The sequence below is a fragment of the Schistosoma mansoni genome, chromosome 6 (genome assembly GCF_000237925.1).
Source record: "Schistosoma mansoni strain Puerto Rico chromosome 6, complete genome".
NCBI lineage: Eukaryota > Metazoa > Platyhelminthes > Trematoda > Strigeidida > Schistosomatidae > Schistosoma > Schistosoma mansoni.
Genome location: NC_031500.1, coordinates 586011 through 613853, shown reverse-complemented (window position 1 = coordinate 613853; position 27843 = coordinate 586011). Strand labels below are relative to the sequence as shown.

Sequence of the window (27843 nt, the reverse complement as noted above, 5' to 3'; positions counted from 1 at the left end):
CAGTACTCGACAAATACCCCGGGATATACCAATCGCAATCGAAATTGCCTTGTGTAACCAGCAATGTTACACATCGCATCTCGACTACAGGACCACCTGTATTCTCGAAAGCCCGTCGACTCGCTCCCGAGAAGCTTAGGTTAGCCAAAAACGGATTCGACCATATGATAGACTTAGGGATAATTCGACCATCGAATAGTCCATGGTCATCCCCATTGCACATGGTCCCTAAAAAGGACAGCAATGATTGGCGGCCAACTGGTGATTATCGGCGTCTGAATGCAAAAACCATTCCCGATCGTTACCTGCTGCCTCATATTCACGATTTGACAGCTACATTGAAAGGTACAACTCTCTTTTCGAAAATCGACTTAGTTAAGGCTTATAACCAAATACCGATGGCAACCGACGACATTCCTAAAACCGCCATCATCACTCCTTTCGGTCTTTACGGATTCTTGCGAATGCCTTTTGGTTTAAGAAATGCGGCTCAAACCTTCCAAAGGTTTATAGACGACGTCTTCCGAGGTCTCAACTTCGTACATGCGTATGTTGATGACTGCCTCATAGCAAGTCCGGACAGAGAATCACATCTTCAGCATCTGGACATTGTTTTCGATCGACTCCAAAGACATGGCATTACTGTCAACATTCAGAAATGCCAAGTCGGAACAAACTCTTTAGACTTCTTGGGACACACCATTGATGCTCAAGGCATCCGACCCCTTGGAAGCGAAGTGGCGGCCGTTCTGGATTACCCGGAACCGATGACGATTAAGCAGTTGAGAACTTTCAACGGACTTGTAAGTTTCTATAGACGGTTCATACCCAAATGCGCATCTCTTATGAAACCGTTAACCGGTCAGCTTCGTGGAAATGCGAAATCAATTAGTTTAGAGGACACAGCCCGTAAAGCATTCTCCACAGTTAACGAACACATCGCTAAGGCAACCCTGCTTGCTCATCAGGACACTCAAGAGCCCATTAGTATCGCCGTAGACGCATCCGACTCAGCAATCGGAGGAGTCTTACAACAATGGGTTAACAACTCTTGGCAACCTTTAGGATTTTTCTCGAGACGGTTGCTAGACGCGGAATCTAGGTACAGCACTTTCGGTAGGGAACTCCTAGCTATGTATTGTGCTGTACGGCATTTCCAACATTCCATCGAAGGGAGAGAATTCACGCTTTTTACCGATCACAAACCTCTTACCTTCTCTTTAAGTTCATCTTCAGACAAGTACTCACCGCGAGAGTCTCGACAACTCGACTACATTTCGCAGTTTACTTCAGACACACAACACAGTTCTGGAGCTAACAATGTAGTCGCAGACGCCTTGTCTCGAATAAGTTCCTTGAACAGTTTCCAAGGAATCGACCTTCTTAAACTCGCTCAGCTTCAAAAAGAAGACATTGATCTTCAGCATGAGTTATCCTCTACAACTCTTAAACTAAGTATTAAGCAGATGGGAACAGGTAAGGAGACCTTACTCTGTGACACATCTACAGGTAGAGATCGTCCAATAGTACCAAAACATTATCGACGCAGCGTCTTCAATACATTGCACAATCTTTTTCATCCAGGTGCTCGTGCAACAGTCAAACTTATAGCCGAACGCTTTTGTTGGCCTGGTATGAATAAAGGCGTGAGGAAGTGGGCACGCTCCTGTGTAAGCTGCCACAAATCTAAGGTCATAAGACACAACAAATGTCCCTTAGGCTCTTTCAAAATCCCTGACGCTCGTTTCGACCACGTCCATCTAGATTTGGTAGGACCCTTACCTGACTCAAACGGATACTCATATCTCCTAACATGCGTAGACCGTTTTACTCGATGGCCAGAAGCAGTACCGATTAAGGACATTACTGCTGAAACAGTGGCTCGCGCTTTCGTCGAACGATGGGTAGCAAATTTCGGCTGTCCTTCAACCATCACTACAGACCGCGGACGCCAGTTCGAATCTGGACTTTTCCGTTGTCTGACCTCACTTTTGGGAATCACGCGCTTCCGAACGACCGCCTACCACCCACAAGCAAACGGGTTGGTAGAACGTTTACATTGACAACTAAAAGCTTCATTATCAGCTTCAAACGTTTCACGGTGGACAGACGCCCTTCCACTCGTCTTACTAGGTATCCGCAATGCAGTGAAAGCTGACATTGGATACACGGCATCTCAACTCGTTTACGGAACGACACTCCGACTTCCGGGAGAATTCGTAGATCCTTCAGCTTCTTCATTGAACATGGATCTAAACTCTTACACGAGTAGGCTTACAAACGCTATGCGTTCAGTTAAACCTGCTCACACTCGACCTCAATCAACTGATGTTTTCGTTCAACCTGACTTACGACATAGTACACACGTCTTCGTTCGTCGAGACTCACATCGACGACCTCTCGAATCAGCTTACGAAGGACCCTTCAAAGTTCTTCAACGCGAACCTAAGTACTATGTAGTCGATAAGAACGGTACGAAAGATAGCATCAGTATCGATCGACTCAAAGCAGCGTACCTAGAAGGAAACCCTAGCTACGTCGAATTTCCTTCGGTACAATCGTACGACACGGCTCCTACACTCGCAGTACCCTACACGACAGCCGACACACAACTTGATACTTCGTCAACGTCGATAGATAAACCTAAAACAACGCGTTCTGGAAGACGAGTAAGATTTCCAGAACATCTTAACGAATATTGCACGTAGGACATAAGCTTTATCTTGAATTACCCTTTCATAGTTTATTATAAAAAATTTTTTTTAATATGCTCATTTTTTTATTTATATAAAAAACAAAACAAAAAAAAAACATTTTTATTTTTTTGAGCGTATATATATATTTTTTTCTTATATATAAAAAACCCAAAAAAAACCATTTTTTTTCCTATCGCTTTTACGCTGTCGCAAGTGCATTAGTTTTTTTTCCCGCTCATCTTGTGTCCTTACGCAAGTACGAGTGTATTTTCGACATGCACTCACACGTCTTATTTTTCCTCTTCTCCAGGACGGCTGGAAAAGAACTACGAAGCTTCGCAAGGAACCGAAATTTTCATTATACTATATTTCTTTATTGCTATGTTGTACATTTTGGTCCCATAGTTTAAGAAAAGACGACCAGACGCTGCTAAACGAAGCAAGCTATCAGAAGAGTGTTTACCAACGACAAACTCGTTGGGTTTAAACTTCTGGCTGGTCACGTCTTAGGGGCATCACTACCTCACTAGGGGGGGGGAGTGATCTGTAGCTGTAAATAATTCCCCAAAATCAATAGCTTTCTAAGTGTTCGACATTGGATGCTGACCACGTTGTTTAAGTGGACTTGTTTAGCTGAAGGCTTTCGGTCATGCATCCGTACCAGATCACGTTGTAACACGGCGTGGGACATAGCTCCTACGTTACAATATCCAGTTAAGAACGAAGTCTCTCGATATATTGGTAACGAATCAAATATATCTTTCCTGTCTCTCCTCGTCTGACTTCTGGTTTCTATTCGACTGGGAACGATCGATTATAGAAGATACTACTGGTTGCTAGTTGTAAAACTAGAATATCCATTGTATCCTCAATGTATACTATGACAAATAAACGATGTGGAAAAAATATATATAATACAAATCAAACATGTTCAGTTATCCATATGTCTGACACGTCAACTAATCACTATTAAGATTTATCTACACAATAAGAGTATTTACTATGGAAATATGCTAAAGATGACAGCAACATATGTTTTGAGAAAAGACTGAAAGTTTTAGGCTTAAGCTACAGACTAAAATGCGTGAAAGTAAAATAAACTGATGTGTAAAACTAGAGCTCTGTCTTAAGTTTTATGTTTTTCTCTGTATGATCAGTGACTAGAGACTTTCAGTAAAATATCTCAAAATCTTTTGCAATGACACTCGTACATTCACTCCTTGGCTTTCTCTTGAATCTGAGTCGTAAAATCTTCTTATAGGCCTTCTACCTTCCCTACTACTATTGATAATATTACTACTCATACTACTCTGGGATTTGTTTTAAAATAATTTTATCTCACTGCGCTAGTGTGGTATGGCAACATGGACTAAAGTATAGATGTATCAAGTTCTAAACTGAAACTGAAACAAATAAAGAAAATAGTGTTTAGGAGATATAATATATTGGGATGGAAGCGGAAATTAAAAGACCTGGGACACCTAATCTGAATACTCAGATGTAGAAAAGAAACATACATGGGCTATGCAGGGGTCATGATTGATAGTGTGCATTCAGCTAGTGGCGCACGTCAAACCTGGATGAGATGAACTAAATTCAGTTTTACCACAAAACAATTCATTTTGGCGAGGATTGTGCCAGTACAAGTACAGTTATAAATATCAGCCTTCATGACGAATGTTACGCTAGAAATATTTTCGAAGTGACGATGGACATTTCAGATCTGAACGGTTTCGAAACACTGTATCCAAATATTCAGAAGTACATATAAGTAAAAAAGTGACTGAAAATAAAGAATTCCTAATTTGCATTTATCATAATTTTTGGGAATCTAATATATTAGGATGCATATATATAATAAACATGTATTAAAATATGTAAGCAAAATGATCTGACATATTTAACCTAAAGGATTAAAGTATTACATAATACCATATGGGTTTTGAGGATACAGTCGTGAAATCCAAGGTTGCTATGTTTCCCTGACTAACTAAGTACAGTAAAGCATAAAAATCCTCCAAAACGAGGATACAATTATGAAAAAAAAAGTTGTTTAAAAATCGCTCGATCTTTATTGTCATGACAACTGTTCACTAAACAATAAAATTAGTTTAATCAATACTCTCATTATATCCAAGTATGAACGAATTGATTCTTTCACTAAAGCATTGTGTTGCCAAACGCCAGTTATAAATCTCGATCATAAATTAACACCAAATGTGAAAACGTATCGGCAGTGTAAGGTGAATGAAACAATCTTAAGGATACCACAGGTATTTGGAGTTTTACAACGCCTTTACTTGCAACACATTTATAATTAAAGTGTGCCGACCCAGTTAAATCAGAATTCAGGAATGGATTAATTCGAAGATATATTTAGAAGACTATCGATGTTTAAGGAACGTTTATTCTAAACTGGGCAGCACCAAATGTTGGAGACTCACGAAACTATTTATTATATGAATTTATTTACCACTACAGTTCATGCCCCTCCCCATAGTGGAGTAGTGACGACCCAAGGACATGATCAGTCAGGAGATTATACCCAACGAGTTCGTCGTTCTTAAACACTCTTCTGATAGTTTATTAACTTCAGTACCATCTAGTGGTCTTTCAATTATACGAGGAGCCGTTCGGTACAATATAGCGATATAAGGAGCACGATGAAGATGTCTACTGAATGTAATTTTCCTCAGCTTTTCGTCTTATCCAGACGCTCTGAAAAAGATATGTAGCGCTAAATATGTTTCCGAAGTCAATGGCTTCGTAAAATTGCGACTAAATACCCCGACATTTCCCTTTAACTTGGGTTTTTAACTTATTTTCATGATGCAAATGTAACAAATGTAGCCTGCTTACCACGTTAGGAACAAGTGTATTCCCCAATCCCTGGACCTCGAGGATGATTTTGTTAACTTTGGGGATAATGAGACTAAATACCCCAAAATTTCCCTTCAAATGAGGTTTTTAACTTATTTTCGTGGTTTCCATTAATATTTTATGTAATTGTAACTTGTCACAACAACTCAGTACAGCTCATTTTCTTAATGAACACTCGTCATCTACATCGATATGATTTGCGATTTCTTTAGACGTTATAACCTCCCTGTAGACAAACAGTTGGTTGTTCAAAAGTTAAGCACTAGGGATAAATATCTGTCTTCTCTCCTTATCGTGGACTATGTAAGCTTTTGATTGATGCCGAGATTTAAGTTCATGGCATTATACAAATTTAGAAGTGTTGTATAAGATGAGGACAGTAAGCACATAATATTGCATAGGGATTAATATACACTCGAGGATCACCAAAGCCTCCTTCAAAACAAAGAGAGAGGGCATTACAATGAACATCGTCCAATGCTATGCGCCGACCAACGACTACGATGAAGACGCTAAAAACCAATTCTACGATAGGCTGCAGTCAATCTTCGAGAAGTGCCCAACCAAGGACCTGACCATTCTAATGGGAGATTTCAATGCCAAGGTTGGAAAGGACAACACTGGATACGAAGACGTCATGGGACAACATGGACTGGGAGGAAGGAACGAAAACGGTGAGAGATTTGCAAACCTATGTGCCTTCAATAAACTGGTCATAGGTGGCACCATATTACCACACAAAAACATACACAAAGCCACTTGGATTTCACCGGATCACACTACACAAAATCAAATCGATCATGTCTGCATCAACAAAAAGTTCAGGAGGACGATGGAGGATGTGAGAACCAGAAGAGGAGCTGATATAGCATCCGGTCACCATTTGCTGGTCGCCAAGATGAAACTAAAACTCAAGAAGCACTGGACAATGGCGCGGACAACATCACAAAAGTTTAACACGGCCTTTCTTCGAGATGCTGACAAACTCAACGAATTCAACATAGCCCTCAGCAACAGGTTCGAGGCCTTTCATGACCTACTCAATGGAGAGGGAACCACCATAGAGAGCAGCTGGAAAGGTATCAAGGAGGCAATCGTTTCAACATGTCAGGAGGTTCTGGGCCAAAAGAAGCACCATCACAAGGAATGGATCACTGTTGGTACACTGGATAAAATTGAAGCAAGGAGGAACAAGAAGGTAGCAATCAATATCAGCCGAACAAGAGCAGAAAAAGCCAAGGCACAAGCCGAATACACAGAGGCAAACAAGCAAGTGAAGAGGAGCATCAGGACCGACAAACGTAAATATGTGGAAGATTTAGCGATGACAACGGAAAAGGCTGCAAGAGAGGGAAACATGAGACAACTGTATGATACAACAAAGAAACTTGCTGGAAATTACCGTCAACCAGAAAGACCAGTGAAAAACAAGGAAGGCAAAGTAATCAACGATATTGAAGAACAACGAAACAGGTGGGTAGAACACTTCAAGGAACTCTTGAATCGACCAGCTCCACTGAACCCACCCAACATCGAAGCAGCACTCACAGACCTCCCAATCGATATTGGCCCACCAACAATTGAAGAGATCAGCATGGCCATTAGACAAATCAAGAGTGGCAAAGCAGCGGGACCAGACAACATCCCGGCTGAGGCACTGAAAGCAAATGTAACAGCAACTGCCAAGATACTCCACATCCTCTTCAGTAAGATTTGGGACGAAGAACATGTACCAACAGACTGGAAAGAAGGACTTCTCATCAAGATACCAAAGAAAGGCGATCTCAGCAAGTGCGACAACTACAGGGGCATCACTCTCCTCTCAATACCAGGAAAAGTCTTCAACAGAGTATTGTTAAACAGGATGAAGGATTCCGTGGACGCTCAACTTCGAGATCAACAAGCTGGATTTCGTAAGGATAGATCGTGCACAGATCAAATCGCAACTCTACGTATCATTGTGGAACAATCAATCGAATGGAATTCATCACTGTACATCAACTTCATCGACTACGAGAATGCATTTGATAGCGTGGACAGGACGACACTATGGAAGCTTCTTCGACACTACGGCGTGCCTGAGAAGATAGTCAACATCATACGGAACTCCTATGATGGACTAAACTGCCAAATCGTCCACGGAGGACAACTCACCGACTCGTTCGAGGTAAAGACCGGTGTTAGGCAAGGTTGCCTACTCTCACCCTTTCTCTTTCTCCTGGTGATCGACTGGATTATGAAGACGTCAACATCTGGAGGAATGCACGGGATACAGTGGACAGGCAGGATGCAGCTTGACGATTTAGACTTCGCGGATGATCTGGCTCTTCTATCACAAACGCAACAACAAATGCAGGAGAAAACGACCAGTGTAGCAGCAGCCTCAGCAGCAGTAGGTCTCAATATAAACAAAGGGAAAAGCAAGACTCTCCGATACAATACAATATGCACCAATCCAATTACACTTGATGGAGAAACTTTGGAGGATGTGGAAATCTTTACATATCTGGGCAGCATCATTGATGAACACGGTGGATCAGATGCAGATGTGAGGGCGCGGATCGGCAAAGCAAGAGCAGCATACCTACAGCTGAAAAACATCTGGAGCTCAAAACAATTGTCAACCAACACCAAGGTTAGAATTTTCAATACAAATGTCAAGACAGTTCTACTGTATGGGGCAGAGACGTGGAGAACTACGAAAGCCATTATCCAGAAGATACAAGTGTTTATTAACAGCTGTCTACGCAAGATACTTCGGATCCGATGGCCAGACACTATCAGCAACAAGTTACTGTGGGAGACAACAAATCAGATTCCAGCGGAGGAAGAAATCAGGAAGAAGCGCTGGAAGTGGATTGGGCACACTTTGAGGAAATCACCCAATTGTGTCACAAGACAAGCCCTCACATGGAATCCTGAAGGTCGAAGGAGAAGAGGAAGACCAAAGAACACATTACGCCGAGAAATAGAGACAGACATGAGAAGAATGAACAAGAACTGGAAAGAACTAGAAAAGAAGGCCCAGGACAGAGTGGGTTGGAGAAAGCTGGTCGGCGGCCTATGCTCCATTGGGAGTAACAGGCGTAAGTAAGTAAGTAAGTAATTAATATACACTAACGACGTATATCTGTCACTGTATTCCGTTAGTGTGTGAAATGATGGAACTTTAACCGCGATCAGGGGCAAAAGGTGTTCGTGTACAGTGAAAAAACCGGAGATTTCACAATGAAGTTTGCATGATATCATGGAGAATATAACCCCAGAACGTTGAGATTTTGGGGTTTTTCTAAAAATATACAGCCATTCTACGGCAAAACATCGGACCAATGGAAATTTCGGGGTTTATTCGCTTTGTCGATAGGATTACTAATGGGGCTTATCTGAATTTCACCAAAAATTAACGGTTTTCCCCGAAATTCTAAGATTGATGGCTCTTTATGAGGTGAATTAGAGTCATAAAAAAGTTGCTTCGTACTTGGATACTGCAATGCGCAAGTTTATCAGCAGATTAATAAGAAGGTGACTAAGAATTTACCCAAATCCAAGGAACCTTTAACAGAAGTTATGGTGACGCATAATACTGAATTGGGCGCAAATCTGAAGTACGGCTACAAACCTCATTCTTTTCTGAATAGAAATATTATCAGCCGCTTATTCCTTTGGTTTTGTATATAGGCAATAAGGGGCCATTCTCAATCATGAAGAGGCATAGTTATTGTTGCGCTTCCTTGGAACCTAATTAGGTTCCTACTATTTAAATAGTAAGAACATATGTTAATGACGGTCGGAGAGGTTGAGGAGTACGGGAATCTCCCTCACTACTTTAGTAACTTAGGTAAACATCTAGAATGCTTTCAACTGATTCAGTAGAACGTGTTGTTATGGTTTTCACTATAGAATCTTATGACCTGTGGATTCGAATCATGAACCTATTGTACTAGGTCATTCGTGTTCCATACTCAGGGGGCCCATTTTTAGTTCACGTGTATTGGCGAATCACATAAGCTGTGTATATGAGTTGTGAGGATCTTGATCTTTATGTTATGTCATAATCTTCTTACCACTAATCCACCTAGGCCTTAAAGGTTGTAAGGTCAGTATTGCCAGGTGAGCTGAGTAGAGCCTGTAGCGATAAACAAATTTACAAAATCAGTAGCTCTGTAAGTTTTCGACATTGGATGCTGACCACATTAATTTTGATGGACTCATCTAGCTGATGGCGCTCGGTCATGCATACACACCAGATCACGAGTAGGAACGCCATGCTCAACATCCCCTACAATCACTAGCCAGTCCAGATCAGTCGATTCTCGATATATTGATAGCCTATCAAATATATCTTCGAACCTCCTCGATTCTAGCTCTTGATTTCACTAGGTGGGTACGATTCATAGTTGGTGTTATTGGTTAAAGAGTTGTCGAACTCCAAATACTTGTGGCATGTTCTGAAGAAAAGGAATAGTAAGTGCATGTAAAGATGCACACAAATAAGTGTAAGGACAAAACACGGGCGAAAAAGAGGCGTAAACTTGTTTACAAGCCTTTTGTAGACATGTAATAGCGTAAAAGCAATTTTCGCACTATGTTTCTGGTTTTTCCGGAAAAAGAATGTATGTGTATATACAGACGCATATAAGCACATGATAAAAATGTTTGATTTCGATGTTTTTGACACAGGGATGCAGAAGATATAACAAGATGAAACTAAATGTTACGTAGTGTCATACATTCAGTAATCCTTCAAATGTTCTGGAAACCTTACTCTCCTTACAGAACGCGTCGTTTCAGGTGTTTTGTCAGATCCCACCAAAGTTTGTTCATGATCGATGGTTATTAGGTGTGGTATCGTAATAGTGGAGCTTGTGTTGTTCGATCGTACCGAAAAAAAATCTACATGATTATGGTCTCCTTTTAAATGCGCAGTTTTTAGTTCCTTTCTTATCGACAATATAGTACTTAGGTCCATGCCGAAGGACTTTGTAGGATCATTCGTATGCCATTTCAAAAGGCAGTCGTAATTATTCGCGACGTACAAACACGTTTGTGCTATAAAGTAGGGTAAGTCAAACGTAAACATCAGTTGATTGTAGTCGCGTTGGAACATGATAGACTGAACGCATGGCGTTTGTAAGCCTGCTCGTGTAGGACTTAAGGTATGTTGATTTATTGAAGGAGATGAAAGGTCCACAAATTCTTCTGCAAGTCCAAGTGTTGTTCCGTAGACGAGTTGAGCTTCCGTGTATCCAATGTCAGTTTTCACTGCATTGCGAATATCGAGCAACACGAGTTAAAGAGCTTCACTTCATTGGGATACGTTGGTAGCCGAGTTTGAAGTCTTCAACTGTCAGAGATGTCATTCCACTAAACTAATAGCTTGTGCATGATAGGTGATCATCCAGAATCATCTCATTCTCAGTAGTTCAGTAGCACAACGGAAAAGCCTTGATTCGGACTGGCATCCATCTTCTATAACATTAGTCAAAAGGCAGTCGAAGCTTTTCGCCCATCGTTTCATGCAGACGCGAGACATTGTTTCAGCAGTAGCTTCCATGATAGTTACTGCTTCTGACTATCATGTGAAACGGTTCACACGCGTTAAGAGGTAAGAGTATCCATCTGAATCTGGTAAGGGTCGTGCCAAATCAAGATGAATATATCCGAAATTGGATTCGAGAGTTACGGAAGAGTCTAAGGGACGTTTGTTGTCCAGTCACCTTAGATTTCTAACACCTCACACGCAAGAGTGCCCACTATCTCACGTCTTTGTTCATTCCAGGTCAACAAGATCGTTTTGTCAAGAGCTTGGTGGTCGCTTGAACACCTTGATGAGAAAGCTTGTGCAACGTATTGGAAAAGCTGTGTCGATAATGTATCAGCAGGATTGGAGGACCCCCACCTGTAGATGCGTTACATAGTGACGTTTCCTTACCTGTTCCCATCTGCTTGATCAGTGGTTTCATAATTGTCGAAGATAACTTGTGTCGAAGATCAGTGTCTTCCTTTTGAAGCTGGGTGAGTTTAACGAGGTTGAACTCATGGAAACTGATCGAGGAAGTTATACGAGACAATGCGTCTGTGGCTACATTTTTTGACCCAGAAATGTGTTGTATATCTGGAATGAACTACGAGGAAAGTCTGGCTGTCGTGATTCTCGGTTAGAGTACTTGTCTAGTAACTGACTCGAGAAGAATAGCAAGGGTTTCCCGCTGTTGTGTACTCATTTTTGTAAGACTCCTCCGATTGCTGAGTCGGATGAGTCTACTGCCATACTAAAGAGTGCGTTGATGTCCTGGTGTGCAGGCGTAGTTGTTTTTGCCATATATTCCGTAACAATGGGAGAATGTCTTTTCGGATTATCGTCCAACTTGGTGGGTTCAGCATTTCCACGATATTAGTCTGTTAACAGTCTCATGAGAGATGCGCAATTCGGAATGAACCGTCCGTAAAAATTTACAAGGCCGTTGAAAGTACGTGATTGCTTAATTGTGGTCGGTCGTGGGAAAATCCAAATGGCCGCCACATTGCTTCTCAGAGGTCGGATGCCTTAAGCATCAATAGTGTGTCCGAGGAAATCTAATGAGTTGGTGCCTATTTGACATTTCTGAATGTTTACGGTAATTTCATGCTTTTGGAGTCGTTAGAAAACAAGGTCCAGATTCCGAAGATGAGATTCTCTGTCCGGACTTGCTATGAGGAGTCATCAACATACGCATGTACGAAGTTTAGACCCCAAAAAACGTCATCCATGAACCTTTGAAAGGTCTGGGCAGCATTTCTTAAACCGAAAGGCATGTGCAATAATTCGTAAAGACCGAAAGGCGTTGTGATAGCGGTTTCGGGAATGTCGTCAGTAGCCACAGGAATTTAGTTACAGGCTTTAACCAAGTCGATCTTCGAAAAGACAGTGGTACCTTTCAAGGTGGCTATCAAGTTGTGAATATGAGGCAACGGGTAACGATCAGGAATCGTTTCTGCATTCAATCGTCGATAGTCACCAATCGAGTGCCAATCGTTTCTGTCCTTTATAAGGACCATATGCAAGGGGAAGCCCATGGACTTTTGATGGCCGAATGATTCCTAAACGTATCATGCGGTCGCATTCGTTTTTGTCCAACATCAGCCTTTCAGGAGGTTTTATACTATCGGTCTAGTATAATATGAGTTGAAAGGTGGGAGGTGAAAGAGTTTTAGTCTTAAACGTTGAGTTGTTTGTTCCGTCATGATAAAGAAAAGATACACAAATGAGCGAGAAAAGAATATCCAAAAAATACAAAAAATAGCATCGCTGTAAGTAGAAATAAAAATTAAAAAATGATATGTATTGTCCCAACAAGAAACAGACTCAAAGTTTACTGTTTAGTGTACCACATCACGTCGGTCCCACCGCTAAAGATGCCACAGGTGTTCGAAGTTTGACAAAGTCTTTACTCGCAACATATTTATAATTAAAGTGTGCCAACTCAGTCAAATAAGAAGTCAGAAATGGATGAATTGGAAGATATATTTAAAAGACTATCGATGTATCTAAGCTTTCTAACGGTTGACAGGGATGGGGAGCACTACGTATCCACTCGTGATCTGATACGGATGTGTGACCGAGCACCTTCAGCTATATGTGTCCATTAAAACTAACGAGGTAATCAATAATGTCGAAAACTTACAGAACTATTTATTTTATAGATTTATCGGCCGCTACAATGTAATATGCCTAAGGTGAATTATCCTCTCATGTCATTCGAGTGATCTGGTTACCGTCATGACCTTATACAACAAACGTGATGTTACTGAGGAAATGCGTTCGAAGGAATAGTTTGGAGAAAGTGTGCATCGACTGTCGAATGAGCCAATCTTTCAACGTAGAATTAATTCAGTCTCATATGTGATTGGGCTGGGGCACAGTGATGTTCCACTGGCCATACACCTATAAATAACTGCTGAATTCGACCAGACTAATGTAGTCGAAGTCAGACATAAAAGTAACTGCAAACATGTTCTACGTTCTATTCAGGAAGGTTTGTGAGGAAGAACAAGTGCCCATGGACTGAAAAGAAGGACACCTCATCAAGATACCAAAGGAAGGAGATCTCAGTAAATGTGAAGACAACAGGGGAATCATACTACTATCAGTACCAGGAAAGGTTTGCAACTGAGCGTTGCTGAACCCGATAAAAGATGCAGTAGATGCCTTACTGTGAAATCGACAAACTGGATTCGTAAGGATCGGTCACGCACAGACCAAATTGCGACAGTACAGATCATCATTGATCAATCAGTTGAGTGGAACTTGACACCATACATCAACTTCCTTGACTATGAGAAGGCGTTTGACAGTATGGATAGGAGAACCTTATGGAACCTTGTTCGTCACTATGGGATGAATAAGTGAGAAGATTGTCAGCATAATCCGGAATCCATACGGCGGACTACACTGCTAAGTTGTGCATGAAGGACAACTAACTGATACATTCCAAATGAGGACCGGTGTCAGACAACGCTGCTTACTCTCTCCCTTTTACTTTCTGTTGGTTGACTGGATTATGAAGATCTTCACATTTGAGGGGAAGCACGGAATACCGTGGACAGACTGGATGCAACTAGACGTTCTGGACTTCACAGACGACCTAGCCCTTCTACCCCATACACATCAACAAATGAAGATGAAGACAACTAGTATAGCAGTGTAGACCATCTGCGTTGATGGTCTATGAAAAAATGATTGGGGGCTTACTATAGTTAGACGAGAATGGTGACGAACCAACTAATGCTGAAGTCACACCTCGCGACCGGCCCTTACGTGGATTGAACCATCGACGCATCAAAGGATCATGGACGCTATGGAGACTGTACAACACAAAAGACGTTATTACAAGAATATATTAGTTAAGGTACAACCACGAAATTACAGAAGTGAAAGAACAACCACTGCCGCGTGGGCCAGTCCATGGCGTGTAATTGATTGATGCCTGTTGACTATCCTTGACTTTGACAGGGATCAATGATCTGTTCGATATTCAGTGACCCTACAATACTCCCCCACCAGATTCAACGGCCGTTTGAGTCGATACCAAACATGTTGGGAGTAGTCGCGCGCCGGAGGTTGCCAGACGATTAATATGAATCCTCCGTGTATTGCCGAGCTGTAAGAGAAATGGAAAGGAGGCTGCAGAAACTGATCGGAAAGCGAGTAATAACACGTAACAAGGACGTTGGTTGAATGTTAAGCGATCAACCATAGAAATAATAGAAAAAGAAACATGACATTTTAGAGTTTTATCAAGTCGCGTTGAAAAATATAGCTATGACAAGTGGTTGAGTTCCTCAGACGAGAAACGTTAAGTTTGCCGCAAGAGTAGTGATTTCACAGTGATAGTACGATAAGTGTATTATTAATCGATGCCAATGTTTGTACTACCCTCGGTACACAGTAGAAAGTCAGTAAGTGTCGTTGAAAACTGTTCGTAAGCGTCGATTTCTAGTTATATCTATATTTAACAGACTAACTGTAAGTACAGAAGTATAACCGTAGTCGTAGTTTCCTTGTGCGAAGCTTCTGATCAACTTGCAGTCAGTTTGGAAAAACTGATAACTGCTGTGAAAATCAATATGGGTCGAAGAAAAGGGAGCGAGAGCGAAGGTGGCACGATGAAATCTCTAAAAGATGATAAATGGTGAGTGCTGCACATGTGTTTGATGAGTGAACTGAAAAATGTCGAAAAGAACATAAGAAACCAAGAGTGTCACTCTGGACTCATGTCAATGATATCAGTGAAAAATGCTGTCAGTGTTGGGGTCGAGACGACAATATCGTTGTCAGTTTGCAGGAGATTCGCTCGACTGCGTAAACCGATGATTCGTGTGCATGAGTGTCGTCAAACCACCAATTGAACTGGACAGGCTTTAGATCATCGAGTAGTTGAACAGCCGATTGATGTACCGAAATCATCTATTAGATAACAGCAACGCGGAAACAATACTTCATAAGATGAAAAAAATACGACGTCGAAGTTGAATAACTACAATAGTTCGGATGTGTTGTAATGTCACATCGAAGTAACATTCTTTCGTATACTGACAATTGTACTGAACGTTCGTTTAGGCATCGTTAATATAGCAATGGGATGTGTAATAGCAAACATGTACGAAGACTATCGTGATGTTCGTGGAGAATTTCAGAGGTCGTTTAGATATTTTCCAAACCCGTATTGCATATGAATGAGCCGAAGACAGAATTAAAGTGACTTTCGTGCAATAAGGAAATCGAGCCATGATTTACCGTGTGAGATAACAGCAAATACAAAGCGCATAGTAAACATTAATTTAAATGGTAACCACCAATGTAACTAAAGTTTAGGTTTAGATAACGTGATCGTTTCGTAAAAGAGCTTATTATCTAGCGTTAAGTGACAATACTAAGTACGATGAATGTCTGGTAAGGACATGGATTAAGATTGCTCGTGTACACGTAATACGTTTTTCTACAGCATTTTGACTTACGAGTCATAAATGTACATAGTTTCGACTAAAACTTGACGGCAGTGACAGAATGTATGACTACTCTAAGTGAAAGTAGCCTCGAAATTATTATTAGACATCATAAACATTATACGAAATTATTTAACACAGTTATGAAACTCGCCTGGGTTACTCTTGCTCCCAAGTAATTGAAATTTGTTGATTAAATTCGTAGATTAACGAAGCGTTGGAGACTGAATTGGTATACGTCCAAATTTAATTTGAGCCAAACACGTAGCATTGCCTGGCGAAACAGTCTAAACAAGATCTAACATTGCAGGAAATTTTTAGTTCAAACTCACCGTAAATTTCTAGCATTTGTATCCTCTGATTCGCCATGGAACTCAGCAATTGGAAATTAGGCAGGCAGTGGTCAAAAAGTAAAATATTCTAGTAGATAATTTCTGATAGTAGTTAGTTGATAGTGATTCAGTAGAAAGATGAATTTATAATCGACAGTTTATCCTGTATTGGTTATACAAGTGGATAAGTTGCAAACAGATAAGCGTTCGTGTTGCCTTGAGCCTATACTTACGAGTGGTTGATATTTTAACAGACATATTACACAGGAGCATTTACATGCTGCTAATGCTTGTTAAAGAACCATGATAGTCGATTATAGTCGTAGTTGATTGGTTAGTTCTATCGATTGAACCAACTATTTCAGTTGAAATACTAATCAACAATGATATGAAGCAACGACTGTTCACAGAAACTGATAAAGATAGCCGAAGTTAAAGATGAAAAAACAAAAAGAATAGAATGCAATAGAAAAAAGATCATAATGATAGGTTGCGTTATTCGAAGTCTTGCTCACCAGTGTAGGATCATCTACGTTGATGGTCTATGAAAAAATGATTGGGGGCTTACTATAGTTAGACGAGAATGGTGACGAACCAACTAATGCTGAAGTCACACCTCGCGACCGGCCCTTACGTGGATTGAACCATCGACGCATCAAAGGATCATGGACGCTATGGAGACTGTACAACACAAAAGACGTTATTACAAGAATATATTAGTTAAGGTACAACCACGAAATTACAGAAGTGAAAGAACAACCACTGCCGCGTGAGCCAGTCCATGGCGTGTAATTGATTGATGCCTGTTGACTATCCTTGACTTTGACAGGGATCAATGATCTGTTCGATATTCAGTGACCCTACAGCAGCAGTCTCTGCATCAGGAGTCCTCAGTATACGTAAGGGAAAAGGCAAGATCCTCAAATGTAACACACAGAACATCAACTCAACCACACTTGATGGAGAAACTCTAGAAGAGGTGGGAACATTCACGTACCTTGGAAGCATCATCGATGAACAAGGATGATCTGATGCAGATGTAAAGGCGAGGATTGACAAATTAAGGACAACAGTGCTAAAATTGAAGAACATATGGAACTTAAGACAACTGTCAGACAACATCAAAATCAGAATCTTCAATACGAACGTCAAGATAGTTCTAGTATACGGAGCTGAAACTTCGAGAACTACTACAACCATCATCAAGAAGGTATAAGTATTTATGAACGATTGTCTACATAAGATACTCAATATCCGTTGATCGAATACCATCAACAACAGCCTACTGTGCGAGAGAGCATACAAACGTTGAGGTGAAGAAGAGATCAGGAAAGGACGCTTTAAGTGGATATGACACACACTGTGGAAATCACTTAACTTCATCACTGAGCAGTCGCTAACTTGGAATTCTGAATGTAAACGGAGAACAGGAAGATCGAAGAATACACTGCGTCGAGAATTGGAAGCAGATATAAGATGAGTAACAACTGGAAACACCTGGACAGGATTTTCCAGAACAGATTTGGATGGTGAATGGTGACTTACACTAGCGTGTCACAGTATATTGGATATCGAGTTGTTGAAGTACAAATAACCGCCCATTAGCGCCAATCTAGAATTCAAAGTCGTAGTAGACTTGCCTGGGACATCATCAGATTTCTCAGAAATGCCTGAAACTGATGCAGGTATGTTTTATATTACCATGAAATATCTTGGAACCACTGAGTGTTTTTGTCTTGCAACCGTTAGTTGGTTTATGCACTAATTGTAAGGTGATTTCATGTCGGCATACCTCGAGGTATCAGACGTATTAACTAGTACATGTTTGATTAAAGACCACTATCTCTTAAGTAATTCATAATATCTGTAATGCATGTGTCGTTTATTTATGTAATTAACGACCAAAACAGACCGACCAGACCTGTATTTTACTAGTGGGTAGTTACTAGGCTATGTAATCCGGTCTTTTAAAGTGAGAAGTTAGTCGTTTGTTTTTTCCACACTTCTCAACTCAGACAGTTGCTACATTTGTTACATTCAACTAGCCACTGCCAATCTGCATATGTTGTCCATACTAGTATTAGAGTTAAAATAAGATGATGAAAGCTCGGTTTAACATTATTTTCAGGGTATGTGATTGGTGAAATGAGCTCTGTTAAATGGTTTGGAAGTCTCAGTCTGCAAAAGACAATGTGGTTTGAAGCATCAAGTAACATATCTGGAAGTGGTTTTATTTATAAGTTTTTCTACTAGGGACTGCAAATCCAGTGTCTAGTCTGCCATTAGTTCTGACATGATGAGTGCTCTACTTTTGTTCTGGTAATTTCCTTATTACTTTCCTGATTTGTTGTTGGAAATCGAGTGGATGCATTCTCAAGTTGAGTACTGCTTTGATGATGGTTGACCAAATGCATCCAATGGATTTCTGCTGAAATCTCATTCAACAAAAATTGGTGGGACTTCTAGAATAAACAGTTGACTCACTTCTCAACTTGAACTGCTCACTAACATAAGTCATTTATTTTTAGAGCAAAGTTTAGTTTTAAAAGTAGTGGGACCCATTTCATCTTAAAGTCATTTTTATGGAGGCTTGCTTTGAATTTATCCCGGTATTGGTAAGTGCATATGGTTATTGTTAACATAGATGGTGCTGACTGATTTATAACTGTTCACGAGAATGAGTTACTAATTTGGGCCGCCTAATAAACTGATGTCAAAAGTTATGACTAACCAGCAAATAGGGATATTTTTCCCTGGTAATTAACATGGTTGTGTAGAAATCATTTCGATAATATGATTAGGTGTGTTATAACTTGTGACCGAGTGGATGACTTGTTGACGTATGATGTGATAAGACCTTCAATCAGAGAGCAGAGAATTATCAATTGGAACAGTGACACACGAAAACCGTACGAGCACTCTAGAGTACGTATCGGCCCTGCTTCCTACCTAGCCCAGCCAGTTAAGTCCAGAACAGCCTCTGCGGTATGAATCCTTATATTTCAAACATACTGAGTTTACATACCAACCAAACTGACCACATCGTACCAATAAAATAGAAAATAACATTTGTACAAGATTTAGTCAAATGTGGCTGTGAATAGGGGGAACAGTAATTAATAGACTGGGTATAACTGAGGAATGGTAAGTAGTACAATAATAGTCTACGGGTCAAAATAAAGCTTATAATAAGAGGGATACGAATATGAATAGTTTAGTTACTTAACAATTATACAACAGGAAATATACATATCATATTGCTCCATAAATAGTTCTCAAAGTTACCATTCATTATTCTTATCGGGACATAACACCTCCCCTTTTTAAAAAATCCGGAGTTGATATCCGGATTTTTAATTTCCCGAATATATCCCCCCCACGAAATAGGGTTGGATCCTCATATTCACAAGTTACATTTAATGTGACTCTATGTATAACATATATCCTGAATTCCATGGAGAATCTGCTAGAACTGACTGGATGGTGAGGATCGACAACATTTGATCCACTACCGGGTATGTTTCTGAATTGGACAGTAATGAACTACTGGGTGTATCTTGAGCGACTACTGCCTCGCTTGCATGACGGTTTGTCGAGGATTCATGGAGAATTTGCCTCCGCGTCAGAAGACGATGCATTAATCTCTAATTGCACACAGCTGGGAAATGATCGCAAGCGAAACAGCAGTCGCTCAAGATACGCCCAGTGGTTCATTACTGTCCAATTCAGAAACATACCCGGTAGTGGATCAAATGTTGTCGATCCTCACCATCCAGTCAGTTCTAGCAGATTCTCCATGGAATTCAGGATATATGTTATACATAGAGTCACATTAAATGTAACTTGTGAATATGAGGATCCAACCCTATTTCGTGGGGGGGATATATTCGGGAAATTAAAAATCCGGATATCAACTCCGGATTTTTTAAAAAGGGGAGGTGTTATGTCCCGATAAGAATAATGAATGGTAACTTTGAGAACTATTTATGGAGCAATATGATATGTATATTTCCTGTTGTATAATTGTTAAGTAACTAAACTATTCATATTCGTATCCCTCTTATTATAAGCTTTATTTTGACCCGTAGACTATTATTGTACTACTTACCATTCCTCAGTTATACCCAGTCTATTAATTACTGTTCCCCCTATTCACAGCCACATTTGACTAAATCTTGTACAAATGTTATTTTCTATTTTATTGGTACGATGTGGTCAGTTTGGTTGGTATGTAAACTCAGTATGTTTGAAATATAAGGATTCATACCGCAGAGGCTGTTCTGGACTTAACTGGCTGGGCTAGGTAGGAAGCAGGGCCGATACGTACTCTAGAGTGCTCGTACGGTTTTCGTGTGTCACTGTTCCAATTGATAATTCTCTGCTCTCTGATTGAAGGTCTTATCACATCATACGTCAACAAGTCATCCACTCGGCCACAAATTATAACAAGGTGTCGATTAATAAGTAAACGTTCTTCGGATTTAGGCTCCTTCAGGTCGGTCATTCAGAATTAGCGGATAGTAATAACACTTCATTTACGACTGTTAGTTTGCATTCAGGACTCCTTAAAGACTGCAATTTTCAGCTTTGTCAGTTGTGTTTTATGTTCATACCAGGTTTTTATGTCTTTAAGTTGGAAATCATTTTATCGAAAGTCTAGAAAATTTCAAAGATTCCTTTCGTTAAATATCTTACGGTCTAATGGGGATTCCGTTTACTTGGGTCACTTATGGTGTAGGGGAAATGTCCGTTTGCCAACCGAAGGACCAGCTTACTGTTCATTAGTTTATTCTGTCCCCAAATGTCCTGGTAACGCCGAGGGTGGGAGAGTCCGCTCTCCCTTTCGAGATCTCTCACATAGCCGCGTGCATACAACCACTACCAGGGAAGTCCTACTCACTGCATTCCCGCGGCGAGGGTGTTGTTTTCAAAATTGAGAGGACGAACAGTGAATGTTTAACTCTTTAACCGTTTTGGTAAATATGAACGGCCAACCTAGGAGAGTTGGAAAACCCTGATTCCAAACCAATGGTGCACATGGGCTCCAGGATCCCGAGGAAACAAGTGGCGTATGAACCTATTATTAGTCACCGGCTACCATGAGACTGCATCTCTTTACGTTGCTCCACTGTCTTATGGATTAGTTCTTTGCGTCAAAGGTTCAGGGTGTGGCCTAAAAAACCGCCTGCTTCGGTTTGGGCACTCGGGCAGTATCACAGCCCATACACAAATCGAACGATTGATGTGACCCATATCTAATTGGTACCTCCCTGTACCAATGTTTATGTGTTTAAATAAAATAAGTCCGTTCTACTTTATTACGCCATTAAGAACCGAGGATATTCGTAGATCACCGGTACTCAACCATAGGGCTCTCCAAAGCATTGGTCGTAATTGTTGGGGCCATCGAATAAGCAGTTTTTGGGGTTAGGCGTAGAGCACTAATTAAAGGTGGCACATCAGTTGGTAACGTAGTAAATATTCATCAGGTCGGGTAGTTGGGACGTGTTTTACGTACCTCCCACTTCAATCGGCGATACTGTTTGATGTATTAAGCTTGAAGAAAGTCAGAAGCGACTAAATCAAGAGACAGCAGTCCTTGGAATCGCTCACTGTTGGACTAAAACATGTACGGACCTTTAGATTGAGTTGTACGCAGTTATCGCAACCAGTGGTTAGAGACTAGTCGATATGGCTCATAATGGCTCGCAATAGCGCAGATGCATTTACTGTGTATTCCCTTAGATTATGAATCTCCAGATGGGCAAGACTATAATTTATAGGTGAACCAACCAGATTTGGGATAACTTGCCTTGTGCTTTTTGTGCGGAATTCATTCATCGATTTGGCTAAATAGCGTTTTGGCAATTTAGCCGACGTCAGTTTGTGATCAAAACCCTAAATTTGATTCTTTACCCTAACCACCAACTGTAAGTCATAGTTCTAATTTCTCACACTGGTTTATAACCCTCATTTAGTCCTAGTTAGTAGATGGACATTCTCAGGTTATTGTGGCGTCTCTCAAAGCTTGTCAATAGATTATAGTCTCACCCCCTGATGTTACACTTTCTCCCTTTTTATATTTGGTGCTGTATGATATTGATACTTTTGCTACTTCTGGTACTCTGGGATTTGGCTTGGTAATTTCATCTCGCTGTGCTTATGTGACGACTTTAACTGATGCACATATTTGCCGAGTTCCACATCGCATATGACATTGATCGACTAGGGTTTTGTTGGGGATGTTAGATCCCCAGAACTCACTTGGTAAATGGCTTATTTTTGTGGTTTTATTTTGAAAATTTGAATTTCTTTATTTTCGCGCCAAAAGCGTTCTTTTCATCTTCATGTCTTATTTCCCACTAGGGAAGATCTTAAACACTATTGGTCCGTTGTATCTTTTAGTATGCTATTTCGTAACGTTTCCCAAGGATAGTTTTATGCTGTATATATACGTTTGATTTCCTACTGTGATTGCTTGTGTTTCTGACTGCTTACGGAATATATCTTCCCTACTTCCAACTTAGACTGTTCACTCTAGTTAGCGGGACCGGGGACAATGGATCAGAATAGCATATCGTGTCACTGTGTCTTGACGTTTGTTCCGTTACCGAGTTAAGGTGAACTCGTAACAGCATCAACCATATCAGGTTTACTGTGGTTTGTTTGGTCGAACTCGTATACAAAAACATTTTCAGACATCACATTATGTATAAGCTAGCCCCTTTATATACTATTGACCGTCGATACATTTCATTTTTATTCTTTGCAGGTTATGAGGATGGTGTGGAAGAACGCGTTATTAATGAAGAATATAAAATTTGGAAAAAGAATACTCCTTTCCTATATGATATGGTTATGACTCACGCCCTAGAATGGCCGAGTCTTACAGCCCAATGGTTACCCGAAGTTACAAGGTAGGTCGTCAATAGTTTATTAATCACGTTCAATTTCTTGGTTGTCCAAAGTACGGGATAGCCCAATCATATATAATTACTATCTTAAGAACTCTGAACATCTTTATTGTTGCAGAGCATGTTTGTGTCTGTTCGAAAAGTAGTTAGCTAAAATATAGGGACTTGCAGTTGGTTTAAAAAACTATACTGATTAACAAGACTTCATAGAAGCCAACTTCAGGAAAACTTAGGTGTTTATAAGATCCAACAGTTTATGAAGATGGTAAACCTCTTGAGACTAGTGCACCATATTCATCTGCTTCGCGTTTCATTAAATTTAGACACTGATATCGAATACTAAACAATGAAGATGATTCACCGAATATCTCGGACAATTGAGTTACCGTCTCCTCGAAACTGAGCTCTCTAGATAACTTTGGTAATACAGGGTCAGTGTAGCGTGCATGTTCATCGCTTCCTAACTTACGCATCAACAACCGAGTCTTCCATGCGTCATCTTGTTGACAGAATTCTATTCTAAATGTATCTTCCCAACGCTTGAACCACGTGAGGAAGGTATTTCCACTTTCGGGGTGATAATTGAATTCTAGGTTGAAAATTCGTGGGATTTGGCTAGGTATATATTTTTAGGTTCGACCTTTTCCAACCTCAGCCTTTTTTTGTAGGAAGGCAACATTGCCATCATGCTGGTTGTATGAGGAAAGCACGTCACTTCTGTCACATCTTTGTGCTGTCAGCCGTGCGACTTCGCCCTCGGACTAAACGTTTTCTGCTCTTAGTCTTACTACTCTTCAACCGATCTGCCTTGCATATTAGGACCTTCTGGGATGATTGTTCCAACCAGTATAGGCCGATTGGTTGATCACGATAGGTAAGCACGACTGTCACGTCAAGGTATCAGCAACAGTCGGGTTATTAGTGAATAGTTTTGTAGAGTATATAACAAGTAAACATTGAATAAAAATTATGAGTTCCATTCGTGTATCTTCGATTTTTGTCCCATGTACACTTCTAAAATGTCCCTAAAAATGTTTTTTTCTGTCATTAAGATCATTAGATCAACATTATCACACTTGTGAAATAAATTTTTAATTTATGATGGAAATCAAATTGTGTTTCTGAGCGTCATCTGTGTATGAATTCTTGATATAACATTTTCCGTTCATTTAAAAAGAACACGTATAATATGTTTATACATAGGGATTACCCAAATGCCTTGGTACGGCCGTGAGTGGTGAGAGTCCGCTCTTCCTCTCGAAATACTCTCACATGGCTACGCGTATATAGCCTCTACCAGGAAGTCCTACTCACTGCCTTCTCGTGGCATTACTGTTGTTTACGAAGTTGACAGGACGAAAAGCGAATGCCCGGCGCTTTTACCGGGTTGGTGGACACGGCGAGTCCACCTAGGGGAGTTGGAAAACCCTGATTCCAAACCAATGGTGCACATGGGCTAGCTCCAGTATCCTGAGGAAACAAATGGCTTATGAATCAATCTTTGGTCAACAGCTACCACGGGACTGCATCTCTTTACGTTGCTCCACTGCCGTGTGGATCAAATCTTCAGTTCAAAGGTTCAGGGTGTGGCCCCCTATGAAAACCACCTGCTTCAGTTTGGGCATCCCGGTAGTAGCACAGCCCTCACACAAATCAAATGAGATTTGTGTGGCGCATATATATCTGGTGCCCGTTTGTACCAATATTTATGTGTTCAAATAAATAATTACTCAAATCTAATTAAATGTGTTCTTCTTATTCATTTACTTTTATAGACCAGAAGGTAAAGATTTTTCTATTCATCGACTTATTCTGGGAACTCATACATCTGATGAACAAAATCATTTACTCATTGCTAGTGTTCATATGCCAAATGATAATGCTCAATTTGATCCTAATAGTTATGATGTTGAACGTGGTGGTAAGTTTGATTGATTTACATAATGTATATGATTTTATATCTAATCATATTAAGTGATTGATTCACTTATCGATATACGACACGATGATAACAGTCTTATTTGGTGAATATATTTCGGGAAAATAGTCTTTTGATTACCTTAAAGAATAGTGCAAGCATGTGTGAAATACATTCTTCACCTTTGAATGCAAGTATACGTCCTCGGTAGATTAATTGCAAGAAGTGAAGTACTTGAGTGCGTTAATCATTTATCTTGGGGGGGGGTTCTGTTTTACTCTGGTAAGTTGGTGTCTAATAAAATCTTGGCACGGATTCAGAAAGCTCTCTTAACTTTTGTCATCTTGCTTCACTTGTCAGTCAGTCAGTCACAACGTAGAACTTCGTACGTACGTGCATCAGTTCGAGTTGCCATACCACATTAGCACGAAGATGCAGTTGTTGCTGCTACCTTGACGTGGTGGTCGGGCTTGCCTATCGTGATGAACCAATCGAGCTATACTGGCTGGAACAATCGTTCCTCAAAGTCCTACCATGCCAGACAGGTCGGTTGAAGAGCGGTAAGACTAAAATCAGCAAACTAAGGTCCGAAGGCGAAGTCTTACTGCTGACTATACAGAGGTGTGACAGCAGTAAGGTGTTTCCTCCAGGCAACCAGCATAACAGAGATGCTGCTCTCCCACACGGAGGGTTGGGGTTAGAAAAGGTCGACCCTAAAAATGCACACCTCACCTTATCCCACGGATATCCGTCTCCGACGGTAAGGTCCTTTGAAGAACGGAGCTAACACGTCAAAAATCTTCCACAAGAAGGCTGTGCGTGACCGACCTCAAGCAGTTGTCCCTTGGGCACTGCGGTCACGCTCCCAGGTCGTTAAGACCAACACTAATCCAACTTCCTTTTCAGATCCCTCAAGAAATACCCTTCCACGGTGTGGGCAGCCGGGAAGTGATAATAGCCCTCATATCCGTAACTGCTTCACTTGTATTGTAGATTAGATGTTCTACTTTATTTTAAGGTTGCGAAATATAGTTTGTGAAGGCAAAAAACATGCATAGGTTGCAAGATTTTAATCGTAAGTATCTTTAAAGCACTCACATATCGTGAAATGATCGAGGAAGAATTGCTGCGGCGTAAGCATAGGATACCATACAAATCTTGTAAGTTGGTTGATGGAGTTACCAAACTTCATCTGCTGAAATAGTTGGAACATGTATTTTGTATGACATCAACGCACCATATTGGGTATTGTAGGAGTAAGTTAGAAGAAAGCTTTAGACAGTCAAGACAAAACATTACGTTTGTGGTCCGCACGACTAACATACCCAGTTATTAGGGACGTTAGGTGACATGGTTCTGCATGAGTTTCAGTATCATGTTATGTATTTCATTTCGCTAATTTACTTATTCTTCCCCCCATCCTATTTTTTTAAAAATATCACTGATACTACTACTATTGTTGTCATTTCGACTCCGGTATTAGTTTTGTTAATTTCATTTCGCCCTGCTAATGTTGTAGTATAACAACTTGGTTAAACGTACACATGTTCCCAGGTCGTACGTTGATTTTGATTGGTTTTACTAGTGAATGTGATGTTCTTGTCGAGTTAATTTTAGTACTCAATGGTATGTCCACTCATTCTAAACTCACCCACTTTAGTATTTAGTAGATCTTAACACATAATTATATAGCACCAAAGTAAGAGTATATAAACTTGTAGTTAGTTATCATCTTACACTATTCACTTAATTGATTCCATTTCAATATCCAGATGAGAAATGAATACCTTTTCATAAATCCATTTTTCCCCAAAAAAAAATTAGAGTTCGGTGGGTTTGGTGCGGTAACCGGTAAAATTGAGATCAATATCAAAATCAATCACGAGGGTGAAGTCAATCGAGCTCGTTATATGCCACAAAATCCATGTGTAATCGCTACTAAAACACCTAGTTCTGATGTTCTGGTGTTTGATTATACCAAACATCCAAGTAAACCTGATCCATCTGGTGTATGTCGACCGGAATTACGTTTAAGAGGCCATCAAAAAGAAGGTTATGGTTTATCATGGAATCCAAATTTAAATGGTTATTTGTTATCTGCATCGGATGATTATGTACGTTTATTATCTATGCTTATTTTCTGTTTCATGTAGTTTTATTTTAAGTGGGAAAACCCCCGAAATCCACACTTTTGTTTTGAGGCTCTAATTTAAACTTTTCGCTAAGGAATGAAATTCGGACACTTGCTTTCTTGGACTGAATCCAGTGAAGGGAATCCGATGCATTGCAGTAATAATCACCCTCATTTTCACTAACAAGAGTAAACCCATATGAAGAATATACGCCATCTTCAGTCACTCTGGTGGAACCGCTTGCAACAGAAATATTGTCTAGCTTATGCCATGTAATCGTGATATTTGGAGACCCTACAGCTGAACAAACAAGAGTGATTTGCTGATTCTCTAGCCCGTAAGTATCATTTGGTTCATCAACAAATTCTACCTCATGACTCGGAATCAAAACAAATATAAGTATAACTAAAGTTGATAGAAAACTAGCACCAATACTCATACCACCTGATATCTGAATTGTGGTGCGCAACTCGATCAGTTGGTTGG

The 27843-nt window shown here is 40.3% G+C and overlaps 1 protein-coding gene across 1 annotated transcript in view; it reads left to right on the top strand.

The window, feature by feature from the left end:
* Positions 1-18005: 18005 nt before the first annotated feature.
* Positions 18006-27843, top strand: part of Smp_212260 (putative retinoblastoma-binding protein 4 (rbbp4)) — a gene marked incomplete at its 3' end in the record, with an annotated part of 15359 nt that continues 5521 nt past the window's right edge. Inside the window, exons 1-4 of the mRNA XM_018797868.1 lie at positions 18006-18078; positions 23166-23310; positions 25083-25228; positions 27050-27333. Coding sequence (XP_018652867.1) covers positions 18060-18078; positions 23166-23310; positions 25083-25228; positions 27050-27333 — 594 coding nt within the window. The 5' untranslated portion in view covers positions 18006-18059. The remainder of the gene's footprint in view (positions 18079-23165; positions 23311-25082; positions 25229-27049; positions 27334-27843) is intronic.